General features: G+C 44.7%; 1 protein-coding gene across 1 annotated transcript in view; it reads right to left on the bottom strand.

Moving 5' to 3' along the window:
* NMI (N-myc and STAT interactor) overlaps nucleotides 1–23448 on the bottom strand; it is a 47662-nt gene extending 24214 nt beyond the window's left edge. Inside the window, exons 1-3 of the mRNA XM_082262280.1 lie at nucleotides 23299–23448; nucleotides 18700–18760; nucleotides 384–542 (exon numbers count right to left, since the gene is read on the bottom strand). Coding sequence (XP_082118406.1) covers nucleotides 384–542; nucleotides 18700–18750 — 210 coding nt within the window. The 5' untranslated portion in view covers nucleotides 18751–18760; nucleotides 23299–23448. The remainder of the gene's footprint in view (nucleotides 1–383; nucleotides 543–18699; nucleotides 18761–23298) is intronic.
* Between the last annotated feature and the right edge of the window lie 359 nt (nucleotides 23449–23807).

Genomic DNA, 23807 nt, shown 5'->3' with positions numbered 1-23807 from the left:
CTGATGCATAAGCATGACAGCATACAGGTCCCTCCCTTGGGGGTTTTGCATTTGAGTCTAATTACGAGAATGCCGCCTTAGGGGAGGCGACTCATTTATATAGTATAACTAGTCCCGATTGGGCGAGGGGCGGGGCCTATACCCATACAAATGTGTATGCTGTCATGCTTATGCATCAGGAAAGGGAACTTACCGTCAGGTAAGTATAACATTTTCAGTTTTGTGTACTGCGTTGCATGACCCATGCAATTGTCAGTTAACATAATGCAGTACCAAAAAGAAAAAAATGGCCTGGTCATGAAGAGGGGTAAATCTTACGGAGGTCATGTGGCTACTCATAATTACTTAATTCATACAGGAGGCAATGAAAACGATTGACTTACCTTGAAAAGTTTCTGTCGATCTTTTAAATCATCTTGAAGTTTCTTTTTTTTCGCCTCCAACTCATCCAGCTCTTGTTCCAATTCCTCATATTTTTCTTTCACTGCTTGTTTTTCTATTTTTTTAACTGTTTTCTGTTTGGCTGCTTGCTCACACTGACTCTAGGAGCAAAACAAAGAGAGAGTGTTTGCCAGTTATTTATTATTGAAAGATAGAGGTGCCCAAACCTTCGGAATCAAACATTTTACCCCAGGGCTGGACCAGGCCTGCAAAATTTGAATACCGGTATATTTAAAGGACCATTCTATCCAATACAGTTTATATCTCATCTACCTATTATCATTGCTCTTGGCTATACTTTCAGTGTCATGAATCTCACTTGTATTGCTGCATTTTATGTATAGTAAAAATAGAAAAAAGAAAAATCCAGAAGGGAGATGGAGAACCTCTTGAGAACCTAGAAAGGGCTGGAGTACAAAATCAAAACCTAACTAACAACAAACCTGCTCTGTGCCACATTCTAAACCTAATCTATCTAACCCTGTAAAGCAAAAATCACTGTACTTACCTATTCTGCACCCGATCCGGTCCCGTCATCAGCTGTCAGCGGTGGCTTCAGCATGGAGGCAGGTGCAAGAGAGGCACTCAACAACGGAAGACCCATAGTAAGTCTATGGGTGACGTTACTTACCAGGCATTTCACAGTCGCTGTTGGTCCTCTCCTGCACAGAGCTTCCGTCACTGGAGACCAGACCAGATTGGCTGCAGAATAGGTAAATACAATGATTTTTGCTTTACAGGGTTAGATAGGTTAGGGTTAGAATGTGACACAGAGCAAGTTTAGCATTAGTTAGGTTTTGCCTGGACGTATCCTTTAAAGTATAGCTGAAAGCCAGTGCCATCTTAAGAGCATTAAAGGGCCCTGGGCAATGCAGGGCACTGGGGCCCTGCCTACACAATCACCCATGAGAAAAAAAAATGTAAATTATCAATAAGACTATATTTATCGGTACAGCAGTGCAAGGCTAATGACAGCTTCCAAGTTCGGTGGCTGGGTCCGGTGAACACACACACGGACGGGTGTCAGACTCGACTGTCCTGTGTGTGCCTGTTCCGGTGGTGGCGGACAGGCTTTCCTTCAGTTGTGGGCTCCCCCTCCACGGCCCAAGTGACCTGACAGCTGCGCAGGGCCGACAGGCGCTTACCACCTGCTAAGTTTGGCGGCGGGATGCACACAGTAATCTGGACTAATGCCTGGCTGGGACTGGGTCCATGGGCAGGTGGGGCCTCCCCGGGCAAGTGGGGCCTCCGGGCAACTTCCCAACGTGCCTATTCAGTAAGATGGACCTGCTGAGAGCAAAACTTGTTTTCAGTTTTGAAAAGAATGAAAAGGAATTAGAACATCTGTCAGATTTTGATTACCGTTTGTATTTGCATTGGGGAGATTTGACCTGTTTACCGTTATCACCGAGAGTGAAAGAGAAAGAAATCCCAAAGAATCCCAAATTTCAGGTTGTCACTAGAACAGGAGAACAGGGGTAATATTGCAATTGAGACATTAGTTCTGTTCACAACCAGGGATTCTCTCACATTTGAGGGATTTCATCTTACTTCCTGTTGTGGCTATGGGACTGGAAGTGAAGGGAAGTTTCCCTATTGAGATACAGTTGGCAAAATAATTCTGCCAGAGGTTATAACCCTCCCTTTCTCTATTCAAAATGAAAAAAAAAAGTCTTGGTCTTTATTTCTACTTTAATTTGAGATGTATGGTATCCACAGCAGACAGCTTCCTGAAGCAGGGGCATTTTATGAAATGAGTGGGGCACTAGACACTTACAAAGTGCAAAATGTGGTAGGGTGGAATAGGGAATGTGCAGTGCAGAACAAGGCAAAGATGCCAAGTGTGAATCTTTCTCCTATACATGCTCATCGGCTTGTGTTTGCAAACACACAGAACAGCAATCTGGCTATTTATTCCTAACCGTAGCACACATTTAACCTTAAAGCGGAGTTCCGGCCTCAAATACCTTTTTTTAACTAAAAATACCCCTATAATACTAATCCATTGCCCTTTACAGAATCGCTATTCTCATACTTACAAGGTGTACAGTATTGGATTTTAGTCAAAATCTTACTTTTAAAAACGCTGTCTGGGCGCGGCCATCTTAGACGTGGGCATCTGAAGCCTTAGTGTAATCTGCTGTGTCCTTCTTCCTGATTCCAGGGAGTGTTCTGGGAGTTCTTCCTGATTCCAGCCTCCTGGGAGTGATGACAAACAGCTCCCAGGATGCAATGCAAAGGCAGAAGTGATGTCGGTGGCAGTGGCCACAGAGGGGGGAGAAGGAGGAAGTACAATTAAAAATGCCCTGAAAATAAGGTAAGGGACCCATGAAAAAAATTGAAAATGCCCAATTGTTGATCAGCATAGCGAGCACTCCAGGAATCACTGAAGTTGCAAAATAGGCCAGAACTCCACTTTAATTGCTCTCCTGCTCTCCTGATCACCCTGTCACCCAGCCAGTATCAATAGTACCAGTCTACAGTATTATATCTGATGACTGTTTTAGTGTCACTAGCAACGCCAGTGTTAGTTTGTGTCCCTTCCAGCCAGTGTCAGTTAGTGTCAAACTGCCCACCACACTATAACATTCACATTATAAGTCACTGATCACCGCCATTACTAGTACACTGTGTGGACAATTATTAGGCAAGTGGGTATTTTGCAGAAATCATAATTTTTATGCATATTGTCCAACTCAATGCTGTATAAACGTAACCACTTCTGGACCGGAAGATTTTCCCCCTTAATGACCAGGCCATTTTTTTCGATTCAGCACTGCGTTATTTTAACAGACAATTGCGCGGTCGTGCAACGCTGTACCCAAATAAAATTGATGTCCTTTTTTCCCCCTCCCACAAAATAGAGCTTTCTTTTGGTGGTATTTGATCACCTGTGCAATTTTTATTTTTTGCACTATAAACAAAAAAATAGCGACAACGCTTTGAAAAAAAAAACAATATTTTTCACTTTCTGCTTTATAACATTCCCAAAATTGTTTTTAAAAAAATCTAATTTTTTCATCATTTTAGGTCAATTTGTATTCTGCTACATATTTTTGGTAAAAAAAAATCCCAATGAGCATATTTTAAATGGTTTGCACAAAAGTTATCACGTCTACTAACTAGGGGAAAGATTCATGTCATTTTTATTTATATTTTTTTTTACTGATGTAGCACCCTCCTAGGTAGGTGCTAGAAAAACCCATAGGGGGGGGCCTGCCTGCTTATCGGGAGGGTCTGATTGTTCAGCTAGGCTGTCATGTGTTCCCAGGTGTGCCCGTTGAGCTTGGGGAGTCTCCCCACTGAGTCCAATGAGGGCTCTTATTGGGCAGTGGAGGAAACCTTACCAATAGCACACCAGGGCTTGTATCTATCCCAGAGGGCAGAATCTGCTGCAATGCATCCTGGGATGAGGTATAAGTCTGAGGGGAGCACATGACAGGGTGTCTTGGGCGGGAAGCAGAGTCCCAGCGTATGGAAATTAACTGGCAAAGAATGTGACGTCAGAAGGGGTGCCGCCACCGGGTGAGGTAACCGGGTGGCCCCGCCCCTTGCCTATAAAAGAGCTGTCAAAGCTGAAGAACGGCATACGGCGGGCAGCCTCTGAAGAGGCAAAGCATTTTCTTAATTTGTTTCTATTTTTCGGGTGCAGCGGGCAATGAATTTACATTGAGGGACACTATTTTTTTTTTCTTTTTAGTAAAGGACTTGTCAAAAACTGTGTTCTGTGGTTTTTAATTTTTTTTTACACATTTTTGGTGAATGGGTAGGGGTACGATGCACCAGATACCCATTCACATGGGGGGGGTCTGGGGCCTTCCAGATTCTGATAAGCCCCCCACCCGCAGACCCCCACAACCACAGCCCAGGGTTGTCAGGAAGAGGCCCTTGTCTCCATTAACATGTGGACATGGGCACCCCACGCTTTTTTTTTTTTTTTTTTTTTAGCGTGGGGTTCTCGGGTCTGGTATGGCATGTGGGGGAGGAACCCTACCTCATTTTTTTCATCTTATCTATCTGTATTGTTGGGAGTCGACAATACATTACAGCCGCGAGCAAGTTTAAATTACATTTTTACCTTTAAAATTTCAGTATTGCTGCAGCAGGCTCAATACATTGTACAGTGAGCCACTTTACAGGCACATTAAAGGGACCCCCAGGCACGATATTTAAAGGAATTTTTCATTTTTATTGTTTCACTTCAAGGATCATTAAAATCCCTGCTCCTGTAAAAACAATAATTTTATAGAAAAAAAAAAATGTTTGCATTGATACATGTCCCCCAGGGCAGTACCCGGGTTCCCATACACTTTTTTTATGGTAATAACGTGCATATAAGCCTTTAAAATAATACTTTAATAGAGTTTGCTAGAACTTTAGCTCTGTTCGAGATGTTCTGGTGCGAAACGAACAGGGGGGTGTTTGGCCCATCACTAGTGTCTATAGCTGCATAAATTCCAGTATATATACCATATTTTGTAGATGCCATAACTTTCACAAAAATCAATTAATATACTCTTAATGGATTTTTTTTTTTTTATCAAAGACATATGGCAGAATTTTGGCCTAAACTTAGGAAGAAATTTGATTTTATTGGATATGTTTCATAACAAAGTAGAAAATATTGTTTTTTTTTTTTTGTTTTTTTTGTTTTTTTATTTATATAATAAAAAATAATAACCCAGTGGTGATGAAATACCCCCAAAAGAAAGCTCTATTTGTGGGAGAAAAAAATAAGATATAAATGTAATTTTGTTACAGTGTTGCATGACCGCACAATTACCAGTTAAAGTAGCACAGTGCTAAACAGCAAGAAAACGGCCTGGTCATGAAGGGGGTAAAACCTTCCAGAGGTCAAGTGGTTAACGACTTACTGTCCATGCTATAGCCAAAAGAGGGCTACAGCGTGGGCTTACTTTGCCAGGAGGGCATACATGGACACCCTTCCGTGCCACAGTCCTTCAGACTCAGCAGGTCATAGATCAGGATTAAGAGCCAATCACAGCACCTCTTTACCATGTGATCAGCTGTGGCCAATGATCTAAGCACAAAAAGGATGTAAACACAAGCTGGTTATTGGCTGTTCTTTCCTCACACTGACAGTGTGAGGAGAGAAAAAGAGAGCGGATAACTGGCTTGTATTTTTGTGCTTACCTCATTAGACACAGCTGATCACATGGTATAGGGCCGCTGTGATTGGCCCTTTACCCCGATCTATGATCTGCTGAGTCCAAAGGACATCAGCACTGATAAGGAGAGCAGTCCCAACAGTGCCCACTAGTGCTGCCAATCAGTGTATACCAGTGTTAACAATAAGTGCTGATCAGTGCCACCTATCAGTGCCTCCTCATCAGTGTCAGCTATCAGTGCTGCCTTTCAGTGCCACCTACCAATGCCTATCAGTGCCCATCAGTGCTGCCTATCAGTGCCCATCAGTGCAGCCTCATCAGTGCCCATCAGTGAAGGAGAAAAATTACCTGCTTGCAAAATTTTATAAACAAACTATGAAAATATAAAATATATTTTTTTTAAATTTTAAGACCCCGTTCTCACTGGGGCGACCTGGTCGCCTGACAGGTCGCCGTAGATCGCCTGCCATAGAGAAGCTGCGGACCCGTTCTAATAGGAGCGACACAAGTCGCTCCGACTTAGAAAAAGGGTCAGGAGCTTCTTTGGGGCGACCTGAAGCGACCTGCATTGACTTCAATGATATGAAGTCCATGCCGGCCCGCTCCGAGGTCGCGGTGCGAGCTGCGCACCGCGACCTGTGAGGTCGCCCCGGCAAGTAGCGTCGCCCCACTGTGAACGGGGTCTAAATTGTCTGTCTTTTTTTGTTTGTTTAGCAAAAAAAAACCCAATGGTGGTTAAATACCACCAAAAGAAAGCTCCATTTGTGTGAAAAAAAATGATAACATTTTCACAATTGTCATTCAAAGTGTGAAAACCCTGAAAGCTGAAAACTGGCCTGGGCAGGAAGGGGGTATAAGTGCCCGATAGGCAAGTGGTTAAATGGTTAAATAGTTCATTTGCGCCAAGCTGGCACAAATGAACTGTTTACTGCACTAGCAGGTGCACTGTATTAACTGTATGGAGCCTCAGTTACATCCAGTATACAGCATGTGTTCCAGCAGTGGGATGGGGACTTCCAGGCCCACTCCTGGAGCAAAATAGAGTTGAGTTGAGTGCTCACAGGAAGCTTTGTATTCAGTGAATGAATACAAAGCTTCCTCTGAATGGCTAAGGCGGGGTTCGTTATGTCATCTGTCCAACCCTACACCAATCAGCTACTTCAAATAAAAACAGTGGCTACGACATATACAGACCAGATGGGGTGGTGGGGGGGGGTATTAAAAATGCACAGCAGAGCTGTATGTTTTTACCACCCCACCAACCACAAGTGTAAAAGAGGCCTAAAAGGAATTATCTTGCTATGCTTACATGATCATGATGATGATGATGACATATTTCTTTATAATGTACAGTACTGTACTATATTAAATGGTACTGTGCGATCATCCTAAAAAGGAGTGTAGCAATGCCCCCTAGAGGACTGCTGGATTTCCACACTTTAGGGATTCCCCTGGGTTACCCATAGCAACTGCTTGCAGAAATCCTAACACTTTATGTTCTTGGCTCAGTCAATGATCAGTCTATTTTTCAATGTTTTTGTTGTTTTATTTTTATATTGGGATGGGAGAAGGGATGAGTGGGATACTCCAACCTTGAACTATTCACTATTCTGAGGACATCTCACTTAAGGATGCGGCAAGGCCGCTACTTCATCCTGCCACTTGAATGAAGATGAGGTAAATGTTCCTGTTTGTGTTTCTCTTCAGGGTACTCCCCCAGTACTCCCTTTCTCAGTACCAGCGGACACCCTTCCACTGACTATACACTCGGGAGTGGTCCCCTTCCTGGGCAGACCCCTGGGCAAGATCCTCTGTACTCACAATACTGCTTTCCAGATTTTCACAATGCCCCAACTCCTCCAGTCAGCTTCTCCTGCACCTCTGGGTTCAGCTTCACACCACTGGTTCACCAGGCCGACTGCCTATGACCACCATCACCTGCTGCAGAAGAAGAGGCAGCCTGTCAGAGAAACCTTCAGCTGCAGACTGGCCGTCACATGACACACACCACATGACTTTCACATGACTTCCTGGCTGCCTATAAAAGCTGAGCAAGTGCTCAGAGAAATTACTGGTTTGTCTTTCAGCTTCCTGTTCCTGAGTTATTGTTTGCTGTTTGATCATCTACCTGCTGTGATCCGGATCGACCCTGACTTACTCTGCTCTTCTCCTGGACCCGACCTTGGCTTGTTTTACGGACTTTGCTCTTGCCTCCTGTGTTTGACCCTCTGCCTGCGACCCGGATTCACCTTCAGTCTCCTGTGCCTTGACTTTCTGCTTGTGACTCAGTCTTGCCTCCTATCTCCAGTGCCTTGACCCTCAGCCTGTGACCTGGGTTGTCTGCTAACCTGTATTTGACCCTCAGCCTGCTCCGGACTTCCTACCTACTTCTTCTGCTGGATCCTGATCAGTCTCTGCTCCAGTTCTACAGGACCTCCACGCAAGCTCTACCCTGCCTGCTGGTAGCTTGTGCCTCTTTGTGCCATCCACCCTCTGTATCACCTCCAGAGGGGCGGAGTGCTCTTAGTCGCAACAGCCAACCGCTCTCGGCATCTCGGCCTCGGTGAGTACCTCTATTCTGATACAGCCGTCACCCTCCTTCTGGGACTTTGCTTCCCGCCAAAGACCTCTACCTCATGTGCCCCTGGCTTTTTATACCCTGCCCCACAATGCACCGAGACAAACGGTCTGTGCCAATCCCTGTGGCTGTATCAAAAGTCTGTGTGTCATTGGCCCGGTTTCCTACACTATCCAATGTACCTCCCCATTGGATCAGCTGGGGACACTCCCTTAGACCAGATTAATCACATACTGAGCAGACCTAACTCCCTGATAAGCAGAGTGCAATTAGAGTTTACCTGCTGCTCCTCTGATAGGCCAAACTATACTCACTCTCTAGCACCTACCTAGGAGGGTGCTACGTGAGGATGATGACACCTGTGGTGGCTGCATGCTTTGTTCATGGCTGCAGGCAGTATTGCACTGTATACTATGAGGCCCCTTTTACATTGAACCCATGATTTGCATGCCAGTTCCCTGCACTTTTCCATAGACTTCCATTAGATTGGGCATTTTTTGTTCGTAGTCTGAAAGCACACCAAAAGTTCCGCATGCTACATCTCTGGTGCGCAATAATAATAGTATACCTCCTAACATTTGAAGTTCAGAATGAGGGACATTTGAGGGAGGAAGTGACCTGCGGCGCACACGAAAAATGGGTGTGACCAAAGGAATAACAGTGGGAAGTATTTAAGGAGCTTGGCTAGGGGAATGTTGACACTAAACGCGGGTTTGAAATAGTGCGTGTTCAGACAAACTCGCACAATTTCAAACCCATATTTCAGTGCGAGTTTGAGGGTGATTTGAATGACATTTGTGTGAGTTCCTGCACAGATGTCTATTGAAATCGCCCCCGAAGTCACCAAAAGTAGCGCAGGAACTACTTTTGGAAATCAGTGCGGCGCAGCACTGATTGGGACAGTGCTGTGGCCAGCAATAGGCTGTGATTTGGCATGCGATTTGACTGTCAAATCGCATTAACGATCACTCTGATGTGAACGGGGGCTAAACAAAACCTAGGCTTCCATGTACCTATAAAATATGCTTTGATAGCTGTGCTACAAGCAAGAGTCTCACAGACATATATAAACTCCACCAAAGTCAGCAAAAAAAAAAAAAAACTAACACTTTGTCTGAGCCTACCTTAAAGGAGAACTTTAAAATAGTCAGGGACTGCATAGCAACCAGAAACTGTTGAGACAATGAACACTTTGGTGAGAAGTATGTAATGTACAATAGAGTGAATAAAGTGCAGGAGTGTGTAAAGCAGAGCTCTGGGGCTGGCGATGTGCAATGCGCAGGTGCTGCAGTCAGTGTCAGGTTTAGGATACCCAACAATGAAAAAGATATATGTAAAGTGTGCTATCCTGAATATGCATAAATATCATCAAATAAATTATATGAAAAATAATGTATGAACAAATAATTATACTTTAAAAGCAAAAATGTATCCAACCTAAAAACACACACAAGTGAACAGTGTAATAGCATAAAAAAGAAAAATATGAGTTCCTAAAAAACCGAATATAAAAGAGAATAGTGAATTCTTAAAGTATATTCAAACTTAGTCCCATGTAAAGTCCCACTCAGTGACACATATAAAAATAGGTTGATAAAAAATCCACGTGCTCTGATTTTGAATAAAGGTAGTGGCTGCTGACCAGCAAGCTGCGGGTAAGCAGCTGTGAGTGAAATGACTTCTTAATGCATGAATGCGATCCCCCTCCATTTGGGTTCTCAAACCGACATCCTCTTCACAGAAGCAGCTGATGTAAAGGTGAACGAACAGGCTCTTCAGAGTACAAATCCAATCCCCTTTCGCTCTCTGCTCTAGCTGACATCTACAATGCAGCAGCTGGCGAGGCTCCATAGGCAAGAACCGTGTATGGGAAGAGGACTCATAGTGCATTATCCACTAAATATTTGTTTATTTAAATAAAGGTGCACTTACATCGGGTCATTGAAAAGGAAGCAAACAAAGTGGATAATGAACAGACACGGCTGCCTGCAGTGCAGACCGTGTAAAGTGACAGGCACTCCTAGTTGGCGCCTGCCAGAGGGGGAAACGCGTCGGACAGAGTAGCCAGCGCCTGTTACTTTACATGGTCCACATTGCAGGCGGCCGTGTCTGTTCATTATCCACTTTGTTTGCTTCCTTTTCCATGACCTGATGTAAGTGTACCTTTATTTAAATAAACTAATATTTAGAGGATAATGCACTATGAGTCCTCTTTCTTCCGATACACAGTTCTTGCCTATGGAGCACCGCCAGCTGCTGCATTGACGATGTCAGCTTGAGCAGAGAGCGAAAGGGGATTGGATTTGTACTCTGAAGAGCCTGCTCGTTCACCTTTACATCAGCTGCTTCTGTGAAGAGGATGTCGGCTTGAGAACCAAAACGGAGGGGGATCGCATTCCTGCATTAAGAAGTCATTTCACTCACAGCTGCTTACCCGCAGCTTGCTGGTAAGCGGCCACTACCTTTATTCACAATCAGAGCACCTGGATTTTTATCAACCTATTTTTAGATGTGTCACTGAGTGGGACTTTACATGGGACTAAGTTTGAATATACTGTACTTTAAGAATTCACTATTGTCTTTTACATTCAGTTTTTTAGGAACTCATATTTTTCTTTTTTACAACACTATCACATTATTCACTTGTGTGTGTTTTTAGGTTGGATACATTTTTTGATTTTAAAGTATCATTATTTATTCATACATTATTTTTCATCAAATGTATTTGATTATATTTATGCATATTCAGGATATTTATTTATATTTATATATATATCTTTCACTACTATTTTGCCACTATTCAGGAATTTTAAGTGCAGCAATCCCCACCTCTATTCAGCGCATCTTTACCTGTTTTTTCATATTTACTTACTACCTAATGCAGATTGCAGGTCCAGGGTGTGTAATACATGGTGTTCAAGGATTAGGAGTATATAACACAGAGGGCTGTAGCCAGTGCTGGGTTTGGGAGTACATGGCACACAGAGAGCAGGGTCGATGAGTACATAATGCACAGTATGCAGGTGTCAGGAGTAAGTAATGCACAGAAAGCACAGAATGCAGGGGACAGGAGTGTGTAATGCACATAATTCAGGAGACAGGAGTGTGTAAGGCACAGAATTTCGGAGACAGGAATGCAGGGGTGCAGGGGTGTGTAGGGCACAGTGTAGGGGTAAGGAGAGTCCACTTTACCCTTTCAGCAAAAATTCACACTCATTCCCCCTTCCAGAACAAACCCCCCCCCCCCAAATCGTCCATCACAACACAAATATTATTTCCCTTTCCTCAGCACAAGTCCTTCTCCACTCTCCCAAAATTCCCAGTCCCAGCTAAATTCTTTATGCTTCCCCATCCTTACACCTATCCCCATCCCCTCAATTCTCCCTCCCAAAACAAATCCTTTTCCTCCTCGAGAACAAATGCCCCCCTATACCACTCTCAGAATAAATCCTCTTTCACCCCCCTCAAGTCCTCCTTCCCGACACCCCCCCCATTCCAGTACACATTCTCTCCCGCCTGACTTGTCTAAATCCCCCCAGCTCAAATCCACTATCCCTCCCGTACCCCATCTCTTGCACAACAAATCCCCCCAAATTTCCTCTTACAGCAAGCATTTTCTTCCCTCTTTAAGTACAAATACCCCCCCCCCCCTATTCGCTATTGTAGCACAGATCCTCCTCGCAGTTTAAATCCTCCCCCCAAATCCCTTCCCAGTACAAATCCTTTCCCCACTTCTAGCGCAAACCCACCCCCCATCCCAGCAAAAACCCTTCTTCCCCCTCTTCAAAACACCCCAGGAAAAATCCCTCCCCCAGCACAAATTCTCTTCCCATACTGGGTCAAATCTTCTCCCTCTGCATCCTCCCCAGCAAACATCCTGTTTACCCCAAATCCCCCATGCCAACACAAGTCCCCTCCCAGTTCCATTACAAATCCTTCCACCTAAAACACAAACAAATCCTCCCACCTTCTAATGTGAATCCATACTTCCCAACTGTCCCAGTTTTGGTGGGACCTTTCCAAGATATTAACAGGTTCTGGCACTTGGCTCCACTAAATTGCCTGTAAGGGAGGTGCTAGAGCGGACATGATAAATAAGTATTTGATCCCCTAGCAACCAACAATAATTAGGGGTAAGAATGATCATGAGAAAAGTGGGGCATCAGCCCAGAACTACACGGGAGGAGCTTTTGAATGATCTTAAAGCTAGTTGGGACCACAGTCACCAAACAAACCATGATAACACAATACACCACCATAGATTGAAATCCTGCAGCGTCCGCAAGGTCCTCCTTTGTAAGAAGGCACATGTACAGGCCCATCTGAAGTTTGCCAATGAACATCTAAATGATTCAGAGAAGAGTGAGAAAAATTGCTGTGGTCAGGAGACAAAAATTGAGCTCTTTGACATTAACTCGACTAGCCGTATTTGGAGGAAGAAAAATGCTGACTACGACCCTAAGAACCCCATCCCTACAGTCAAACACGGAGGTGGAAACATTATGATTTGGGGCCGTTTCTCTGCTAAAGGTTCAGGCCAACGTAGCCACATTGAGGGCCCAATGGACAGGGCCATGTATTGTAAAACCTTGGATGAGAACCTTCTTCCCTCAGCCAGAACACTGAAGATGGGTCGTGGATGGGTCTTCCAGCATGACCCAAAACATACCGCCAAGGCAACAAAGGAGTGGCTCAAGAAGAAGCACGTTAAGGTCATGGAGTGGCCTAGTCAGTCTCCAGACCTTAATCCCTTCGAAAATTTATGAAGGAAGCTGAAACTTTGAGTTGCCAAGCGACAGCCAAAGGATAAAGAGAAGATTTGTAGTGGACCAAAAATCCCTCCTGAGATGTGTGCAAACCTGGTCACCAACTACAAGAAATGTCTTACCTCTGTGCTTGCCAACAAGTACTAAGTCACGTTTTGCTTGGGGATCAAATACTTATTTTACTCACTAAACTGCAACTCAGTTTATAAAATTGATATCATGTGTTTTTTCTGGATTTTTGGTTGATATTCTGTCTCTATAATTTAAAATGCACCTATGATAAAAATGATAGACCCTTCATTTCTTTGTAAGTGGGCTAACTTACAAAATCTGCAGGGGATTAAATAATTATTTTCCCCACTGTATTTACTACAGACCTCAGATCAGTGGAGCACATGGACAGCAGTGTCCCTCCTCCTCCTCCTCTGCACACAGGAAAACATCAGAGCCGAGCAGGGAGAGGCGGCTTCAGTGCGCTGTGCAGTGGAGGAGAAATGCAGACTGGCATTGAGAGGTTCAATTCAGGCATGTGGAACCCCAAACACCCTGTACAAGCTGCAGGCAAGTGTCACTAGCACGCCCGTGCTGGGCAAGTCACTGGAGCCAAGTGCCAAGTCAATGGAGCCAAATGAGCTCTGCTTTGGGACTCAGCCTTGATTCGCCAGGACACTGGGACTTACATAAAATCCTGGGATGATCCCAGCGAATCAGGGACGAAAACACTTTCTGCAGCCTGCTTCCTCATGTACTGCATCCAGGCTGTACTATGAAATCATTAGGATCATGGGTCCTATGGCTGCAGACAGTGCTTGCACTATATACTATTACTACTCCTGTTGTCAGGAATAGTAATAGTACAGAAAATACAGTGCAGCCTATGTCCCATTTACACATAATTAACTCTTAAAAAACTGTCTGCATACACATAATTGAGTCTTAAGCCCCGTACACACGTACCGATTGTCGGCCGTAAATATTCGGCCGACAACCGATCAGCCGATTGTAGGCTTGTTAGTATGATGCTTCCGACAGCCGACAGCGCATTTTCGGCCGAACAGAATCTGGTGTGCAGGCATTAAAATTTTTGTTGGCCGACACCAGAACGGCCGATTGTTCGCCAGTCAGTACAGATTTCGGCCGACAGACAGCAGATTAGCAAGACTGGGCATGCTCAGAAAAGAAAAATGACAAGGAAAGTTAACCATCACATGACATCACTTCTGCAGTCGGCTGTTGTTGGCCGACAAAATTCGTGTGCAGTCTTTTGCAGTTTTCAACAGACACGACAGCCCTGGACAAAAGACGGCCGATCGTTCGGCCGACGATCAGTACGTGTAAACGGGGCTTTAAGCTGGATACACAATATACAACTTTTGTTGTTAGATTTCCTTTGGATTTACCTTTTCTATGTAGTGCGAGGGCCTGCCTGATTGCATACAAATTGAAAGTGTTTAGATTTGACCTCATATTATATGGTTTTGGTAAAAGGAAAAAATCTAAAGACAATTGTATAGTGTGTATGGCCCATTACTCTCTTACCACAAAAAACTGCTAATAATCTACCCTGTGGAGTCTGTGTTTCAGGAACAAAGCCCCTTGCCACCACCTGATAATCTCCCGCTCTCAGCAGCTGTGCCACTCTGTTGATCGAAGCCGAGGCAGATATCACTCCACCAGGATCCTAAAGCTGATTGTGGGTGGCGACGACCGGAACTATAATCTTAAAGTGATTTTAAACGATCACCTTGGAAAACAAGCCATTTAAAAATGAAATGAAAGGCAAAACATTTGTGTATAGATATTAAAAAAAAAAAAAAAACATTATAAATATCTTTTTTTTTTCCCATTTCCCATCAAGTGATCACATTCCCTCTGCTCTCAGTTGCATAAGAGCTGGGGGGAGGAAAAAAAACAGCACACTGAGCTTCCCAGTGAATGGCTGTGCAGTGGGGGCGTGTCAGGACAAGAGTGATCCTTGGAGGAGAGCAGGCTGAGTTCTCAGTAGAGCTAGAGAACTGACCACTCTGCTTCTCTGCTAAGTGCGGTCAGTTTCTAATAGGAAAGCAGAGGGACTGGCAGGAACACCAGGGATTTCACACAAAGGAAGCAATACAAAGAGAACAGGATACTTTTTCATACAAGTACATGGTGCAGCAGGCACATATCAGGAATATGAAATGCTGGGGTAACAAACACTTTATTACTGCTTGACATTTTAGTGCAGCAGAAGCTGTTAGTTCACCACATGAAGCGAGCACCTCATTGGACTTCTGGCAGGATCACCATTTTTTTTTTTTTTGCTCATACATACATATTTAAAGGGAATCTGGGCTATGTTTTAAGGTGGAGCTCAGCCATAAAGTAAGATCCCAGTAACAAAGTGAAACGAAATGAGGGGGGGGGGGGTGCAAATGTTTTTCTGGGTATTAATGGTAACAGCAGGCATGTTGTGGTGTTTGTTCGGAGGTAGCATTTTTAATTTAAAGCTTTTAAATGATTGTAATGGTAAAGTTTCATTGGTTCAGCTTGGACCTATGTAAGTATGCATATCTCATGCCTCAGTGTTCACCGTGAAGGCTGGCAATCACTGCTGTTACTGCAGCGATCTTCTGGGCCCTGTGCTGCGCAGCAACGCCCCTGCATACTACCCACAGGACAGAGGTCATCCTCTTCTTTCAATAAATACAAGGCATTCTCTGATTGAACAAGGTGGAGAAAAAGGGCGGTGACATCACAATCTCTGCCTCATCCAAACATAGACCACCTTGTACTCACTGAAAAAAAATACAAGGCATTCTGTGAAAGGCGGTGGTGTCACGAGCGATCCCCTGTGGTCAGTATGCGGTGGGGAACATGCTCAACACAGCACCCATGGGATCAAGGCAACTGTAGTAGTGCCAAATATTACAATAATTGTCAGCTTTCCCAGCAATCTATTAGGTTTTAGATATGGATACTTACAATGGTCCAAGATAGAAATTTTACTAAGCCCATGAACCAGACCATTTAAAAAAACGCTACTTAAAGGAGTATTAAACCCACAACTAAAAGTGTATTATATTGCAGCGTATCAATCCTTAGATGTGGTGGCTGCATTCGTTTCTTTTCTTTGGCTTTTTTACCTTTGTTCTCACTTGGTGATCTGGCCAGTAACACACCTATTAGTGAGACACAACTCTGGAGGAACGAGCAGGGAGATACAACAGACAGCAGCTTTGTCAGTCTGAGGGGGGGGGGGGGGTAGTGTTTAAGGCTTTGTTCACATCTGGGCATTTTTGGGCGATTTTCTGCTCTAAGACTCAGCTCTAAAAACGCCCAACAAGACAGATCCCATTCATTTCATAGGTCCCTGTTCACATCTGAGCGTTCTGTCGCCTTAAAGAGGTTGTAAACCCATACAATTTTTTTTTTTTTGCAACCTGAAAGAGAAACACATGAATCGCATACTAGCTTATTATGAAATACTTACCTTAGAACGAGCCCCCGCCGTGCCACCCGCTTACCTGTATGACGGGCGACATGTCCAGTCGCCCATTTTCCGGGATCGCGGCATCCGGCCATCTGATTGGCCAGAGCCGCGGTGACATCACTCCCGCGAGCCGACGGTCAAGGCACGGGGCTCTGAAGGAACGGCACCAGCGGCCGTTCCTTCAGAGCGCATGCGCCAGTGACATCACTGTCTGCATGTAAGGTAAATATCTCCTAAACGGTGCATGTTTAGGAGGTATTTACAGTACCTATAGGTAAGCCTTATCATAGGCTTACCTATAGGTAAAAGTTGCAGAGGAGGGTTTACTTCCTCTTTAAGCAAAACGCCCGTCGCTCAAAAAAGTACATGAGCTTCTTTTTTGGCAGATTACAGTAGGGTGACCAGACGTCCCCGATTTCCGAGGACAGTCCAATGTAGACAAGGCATCCCATGCTGGCTGAGAAACCGCCTGGTGGCTCAGATGCAGACGCCCCCTGCTGGACAATAACACCTTCCTGTATATTATGTAGTCCTGTGCCCAGCGCTCTGTGTATTATGCAATCCTGTGCCCAGTGATCGGTGTATTATGTAGTCCTGTGCCCAACGCTCTGTGTATTATGTAGTCCTGTGCCCAATGCTCTGTGTATTATGCAGTCCTGTGCCCAGCGCTCTGTGTATTATGCAGTCCTGTGCCCAGCGCTCTGTGTATTATGCAGTCCTGTGCCCAGCGCTCTGTGTATTATGCAGTCCTGTGCCCAGGGCTCTGTGTATTATGCAGTCCTGTGCCCAGCGCTCTGTGTATTATGCAGTTCTGTGCCCAGTGCTCTGTGTATTATGCAGTCCTGTGCCCAGTGCTCTGTGTATTATGCAATCCTGTGCCCAGCGCTCTGTGTATTATGCACTTCTGTGCCCAGTGCTCTGTGTATTATGCAGTCCTGTGCCCAGTGCTCTGTGTATTATGCAATCCTGTGCCCAGTGATCGGTGTATTATGTAGTCCTGTGCCCAACGCTCTGTGTATTATGTAGTCCTGTGCCCAACGCTCTGTGTATTATGCAGTCCTGTGCCCAGCGCTCTGTGTATTATGCAGTCCTGTGCCCAGCGCTCTGTGTATTATGCAGTCCTGTGCCCAGCGCTCTGTGTATTATGCAGTCCTGTGCCCAGCGCTCTGTGTATTATGCAGTTCTGTGCCCAGTGCTCTGTGTATTATGCAGTCCTGTGCCCAGTGCTCTGTGTATTATGCAATCCTGCACCCAGCTCTCTGTGTATTATGCAGTCCTGCGCCCAGGTTCTGTGTATTATGTAGTTCTGTGCCAAGCACTCTGTGTATTATGCAGCCCTGTGCCCAGCGCTCTGTGTATTATGCAGTCCTGTGCCCAGGCTCTGTGTATTATGTAGTTCTATGCCCAGTGCTCTGTGTATTATGCAGCCCTGTGCCCAGTGCTCTGTGTATTATACAGTCCAGTGCCCAGCGCTCTGTGTATTATGCAGTCCTGTGCCCAGTGCTCTGTGTATTATGCAGTCCTGTGCCAAGCGCTCTGTGTATTATGCAGTCCTGTGCCCAGCGCTCTGTGTATTATGCAGTTCTGTCCCCAGCGCTCTGTGTATTATTCAGTCCTGTGCCCAGCGCTCTGTGTATTATTCAGTCCTGTGCCCAGCGCTCTGTGTATTGTGCAGTCCTGTGCAATTTGCCAATTAAAAAAAAAAAAAAATGTTCCCGGATTTCATTTTAAAAATCTGGTCACCTTAGATTACAGGCGTTTTTATTTTTTTTCATTGGTTACTTGTCAAACTAAAAAAACCTGCACAACGATTGTAAAACGCATGTAAAATAGCAATGCCTAGATGTGATCGTAGCTTAAATGTATTAGCAGATTTAAAACCACAAAAAAAAAAAAAATAATAAATTCAAGCCAAAACTTTAGCTCACACTCTAAACTTAGTTACAGCAAACAATTTTTGTTTTTCCTTTTGGGATAAAAGTTTTGAATGATAAAATAAAAACTGATTATTTTCATCACCTCTGTCAGCGTTAAATGGTTTGTCTCATCCATGTAAACTGATACATTCTGCTGTGAAAAGCTTGCTGCCTGGATCACCAGATGAAAATAAAGAAAGCCTAAAAAAGGAAACTAATGCAGCCATCACATTATAGAAATTGTAAGCTGACATATATAATAAATGTTTGCTTTTGGACTTAATACTGCTTAATCTAACACTGGCTGAACCTAAAATTTAGTAAAATCATCACTTTTACCAGAGAAACACAAATAACAGCACACCCCCTTTTACAAAAAAAAAAAAAAGAAGGAAAATACCTTTAATTGCTCTAATTCTTCTTGTAATATCTGTAAATCCTCCATGCTCATATTTAATTTTCTGAAATCATAAAAAAGTAATAGTATTCAATAGGTTAAACGTCTAATTAAATAATGTGGAGTTTATTTATTAAAGGCCTCTTTCACAAGTGGCTTCACAACAACTCCGTGACTGTTCTTGAATGGCCCAGCCAGAGCCCTGACTTAAACCCAATTGAGCATCTCTGGAGAGACCTAAAAATGGCTGTCCACCAACGTTTACCATCCAACCTGACAGAACTGGAGAGGATCTGCAAGGAGGAATGGCAGAGGATCCCCAAATCCAGGTGTGAAAGACTTGTTGCATCTTTCCCAAAAAGACTCCTGGCTGTATTAGATCAAAAGGGAGCTTCTACTAAATACTGAGCAAAGGGTCTGAATACTTAGGACCATGTGATATTTCAGTTTTTCTTTTTTAATAAATCTGCAACAATGTCAACAATTCTGTGTTTTCCTGTCAGTATGGGGTGCTATGTGTACATTCATGAGGAAGAAGAATGAACTTAAATGATTTTAGCAAATGGCTGCAATATAACAAAGAGTGAAAAATTTAAGGGGGTCTGAATACTTTCCGTACCCACTGTACCCCTATGGGCCCTTTCACCACTGGCTTTTTGATCAGATCGACCTGTCAGTTTTTCAGCCCTATGGGGCAGCGAATGTCAGCGGTGACATCTCCGCTGACACCTACCGCTATCCGATCCGATCCTGCCTGCCAAATCCAGACGGATGGTGACCCTATTTTCCATCCATCTGGAGGATCAGATCTGATGGGATCGGATGAAAACGGACAGGCAGGCAGACCTGCTCAGCGGATCGATCTCCCGCTGAGCAAAACTGAGTCCGCCGGGCGGACTGCTCATGTGAATGGACCCTTAATGTTCAACTCATATGAATAAATAGACCACAACAGCAAGGGATACTAATAATATTTAAAAGCGGTTATAAATGTTGAAGGTTTTTCACATTCATGCATTTTTTACATAAAGATAAAAAAACCTTCTGCATGCAGATCCTGCCTTGCCCCCCCCCCCCCCTTGTACTTTAAAGAGGAAGTAAACCCTCCTCTGTAACTTTTACCTATAGGTAAACCTATGATAAGCTTGCCTATAGGTACTGTAAATATCTCCTAAACATGCACCGTTTAGGAGATATTTACCTTACATGCAGCCAGTGACGTCACTGGCGCATGCGCTCTGAAGGAACGGCCGCTGGTGCCGTTCCTTCAGAGTCCCATGCCGTGACCGTCCGCTCCCGCGCGCGTGCGCGGTAGTGACGTCACCACGGCTCCGGCCAATCAGATGGCTGGATACCGCGATCCCGGAAGACGGGCGACTGAACATGTCGCCCGTCATACAGGTGAGTGAGCGGCACGGCGGGGGCTCGTTGTAAGGTAAGTATTTCATAATGAGCTAGTATGTGATGCATACTAGTTCATTATGTGTTTGTCTTTCAGGTTGTAAAAAAAAAAAAAAAAAAAGTTAAACGAGTTTACAACCTCTTTAAGGGATTGTACAGGCAGAAGGAATTTTTATCTTCATACATTCTATGCATTAGGAAAAAAAAAAATTTCTGTGTGTAGCAGCCCCCGCAATACTTACCTGAACCTGTCCTTATCCAGCGATGTTGTAGGAGTGTCTAAGCTGCCAGGGACTCCCCTCCTTACTGGCTGAGATAACAGCATGGTGCGATTGGCTCCCGCTGCTGTTAATCAAAATCATTCAACAAATCAGGAGAGAGAGGGGCGGGGCTGGGTAAGTATAAGGAGGGGGGGGGGGGTTGCTGTACACAGAGCTGGGTCACAGCTCTGTATCTGAATGGGCACAGCAAGCTGCTTGATGTAGGGGCATTCAACAGGAGGGAGGGGCCAGGGAGAGCCAAAGAGGAACCCGAGGAGAAGAGGATCAGGGCTGCTCTGTGCAAGACCAACTGCACAGAGCAAGTAAGTATAAGGCTGCATTCACATGTCAGAGTATGGATCGCAGACAGAATCGCCGCGATTCCGCCCGCAATCCGGAGATTATTGCAAATCGTGGGACGCCTGTGCGTTGCCCGTGATTTGCAATAGCACCCCAAACGCTGAGCGATGTTGCCGCGATTTCCGCCTGCCGAATCGCGGTAACATCGCGCAAAAAAAATTGCGGGACGCAATACGCTACAAAGAAGCTCTCTTTTTTGGGCGTAACGCGTCCCGCGATTTTTTTTGCGCGCAATGTTACCACGATTCGGCAGGCGGAAATCGCGGCAACATCGCTCAGCATTTGGGGGGCTATTGCAAATCAACGGGCAACGCACAGGCGTCCCGCGATTTGCAATAATCTCCAGATCGCGGGCGGAATCGCGGCGATTCTGCCCGCGATCCATACGCTGACATGTGAATGCAGCCAAACATGTTTATTATTATTTTTTAAATGAGACATTAAAATAACTTTAAAGTTATATTTAAAGCCTTGGTTTTTCTTTTTAATATAAATAACATACATGTTATACTTACCTACTCTTTGCAGTTGGTTTTGCACAAAGCAGCTTGGAATCTCATCTGCCTGGGTCCAATGCTGGTGCTCCTGGCCCCTCCCTCCTGCCGGTTGCCCCCACAGCAAGCAGCCTCCTCTGGGGGCACCCAAGTAGGTGTCCTCCCGATCCGTAGCTCTGTGTTTCCATTCACGCACGGAGCTCTGGCTCAGCTCTGCCCCCTCCATCTCCTGATTTGCTCACTGGCTGTGATTGAAATCAGGGAGAGCCAATGACTCCAGCTACTAACAAAAGCCAATCAAGAGTGCAAGTCCCGGAGAGGCAAGTCTCTTGTGGACATCGCTGGATTGGGGGGGGGGGGGGGTGGGGGGGGCTGCTGCACACAGAAGGTTTTTTTTTTACCTTAATGCATAGAATGGCTTACTATGGGGGCACTCAGCAGGTGGTAGAAGTCAGGAGCCCTCGGCGGGGGAGGAGAGTAGGCGGAGCCTGACCCAATGCCGAGGTAAGTCACTGAAGGGGTTTTAACCCCTTCAGCAACTTGGGATGGGGGGTGGGAGAGCATATGGGGGGGGGGGCGACAAAATCCTTGCATCTGCCCTGGTCAGCAGCTCCACTTTTTGTAGCTGCTGACTGATTTTTTTTTTGACAGGTGCCTGGGGATCCTATTTAAAGACTTAGGCCCCTTTCACACTAGCGGACCGTTCGGATCCGCCTGTCAGTTTTTTGGCAGATCTGAATGGTCACCCCATGCATCTCTATGGGGCATCAGATGTCAGCGGAGACATTTTCGCTGACATCCGATCCGTCAAATCTGGACGGATGGAAACCCTATTTTCCATCCGTCCAGCAGATCGGATGAGAACGGACAGACGGTCCGTTCCCATCCGATTCCCCCATAGAGATGCATGGGGACCTGACAGCTCTGTCTCCGTAAACAGCACGGAGAACAGCTGTCATCCTCCTGCTCAGCGGGGGATCAGCGTATCGATCCGCCGCTGAGAAAAACGGAGTCTGTCCGAGGGACTCCATGTGTGAAAGAGCCCTAAGCCTTTTTCTAACACTTGTTGCTTACAAGTAAAAATCTGTTTTTTTTGCTAGAAAATTACTTAGAACCCCCATACATATATATATTTTTTTTTTTTTTAATTATTTTTTTTTAGCAGAGACCGTAGAGAATAAAATGGCGGTCGTTGCAATATTTTATGCCACGCTGTACTTGCACAGCGGTCTTTCAAAAGCAGTTTTTTAGGGAAAAATACACTTCACTTAATTATTTTTTTTTGCTCACTTTCAGAGATTACTATCCCATACTTCCCACCTTTTAGCACACAGCATGTAGGAAAGGACATACTGCCAGCTTTTAAAAATAAAAAATGCAATAACTAAGGCCTCTTTCACACGGCCGCTCTGTTTTTTATCTCCCACTTTTTTTTTTTTTTTTCACGGACACGGATGACATTTGTGTCATCCAGTCCCTATGTCCGCATATCATCCCATCCGTTTGCGGATGATATACGGACATAATGTATGTCTATGGGGATCATCCGCTGACATCCGATTTTGCATCCGCTCCGTTTTTTAAACGCAAGAAAAATAGGGTTCTGTTCCTTTCCAAAAAAACGGAACAGAACTGAAAGGACGCAAATCGGATGCCAGCAGATGGTCATCCGCTGACATCCGCAATCCCATTGACATGCATTATGTCCGTATATCACCCGCAAACGGATGGGGTGATATACGGACATACGGAGCGGCCGTGTGAAAGAGGCCGAGGTGGGGAGAAAGGATTTGTGTAATAAAATACTTTTGGTAGTTACATAGTACATATTTTTCTAACAGTCAATACATCAGACCAAAAAAGAGGGACAACTAAGCAGGAAAGAGTGACAGTTGGGAGCCTGGGAGGTATGCTATCCGGATTAGAGTTTAGGGGCCTATGCGAAGGTTATCAAATAACACCTATTAGAAAAGGAAACCAGAGACGAGCAGATATAGAGGAAGTAAAGAAAAAACAAAGATCCCATAGAACACAGACGCTACAAGTCCTATATGCTATTATCCCCTATAGATTAATTTCATACTCACGGAATTATAGGTCCGATTTAAGAAGTTAAAAGACGACTTTGAAAAGCTTCCTGCTTCTCGACCGCTCCCAAGAATAGAAACTAAAAAAAGATTTTTGCACCTTCACTTACTTTCAGTTTCTCTTTAGCCTGCAGCTGCATTCAGAGCACAGTGCAGACATGGCTGCCTCCGGGTGGGGGAGGGGGAGGAAAAACAAGACTTTTTTAAATGTTGTCAGAGGCCTACATTGGATTAAGCTAAACAAGGTTGCAATTTGCTGTTTTATCATTCTTTTCTTGGCTAAGTTAACCTGTTATTTATAATGCAACTAAGTGAAATGTCCAGAATAAATCGCGCTGCAACCGCAACAAACAGCATTGTGAGAAGCTTGTCGAGCAAAAGCAGCTCCTGCACCTTTTACAGCAACAAGCTTCCCACTAGGGTTGCACTGATACCGGGTTTTTATTGGCGCGTACAAGTACCGATACTTTCAGTCAAGTACTCACCGATACCAAGTATCGGTACTTTGT

The sequence above is a fragment of the Pelophylax lessonae genome (assembly GCF_965119305.1).
Source record: "Pelophylax lessonae genome assembly, chromosome: 6".
Taxonomy (NCBI): Eukaryota; Metazoa; Chordata; class Amphibia; order Anura; family Ranidae; genus Pelophylax; species Pelophylax lessonae.
Note: the sequence above shows the minus strand (reverse complement) of the source record. Positions and strands in the feature narration are given on the sequence as shown.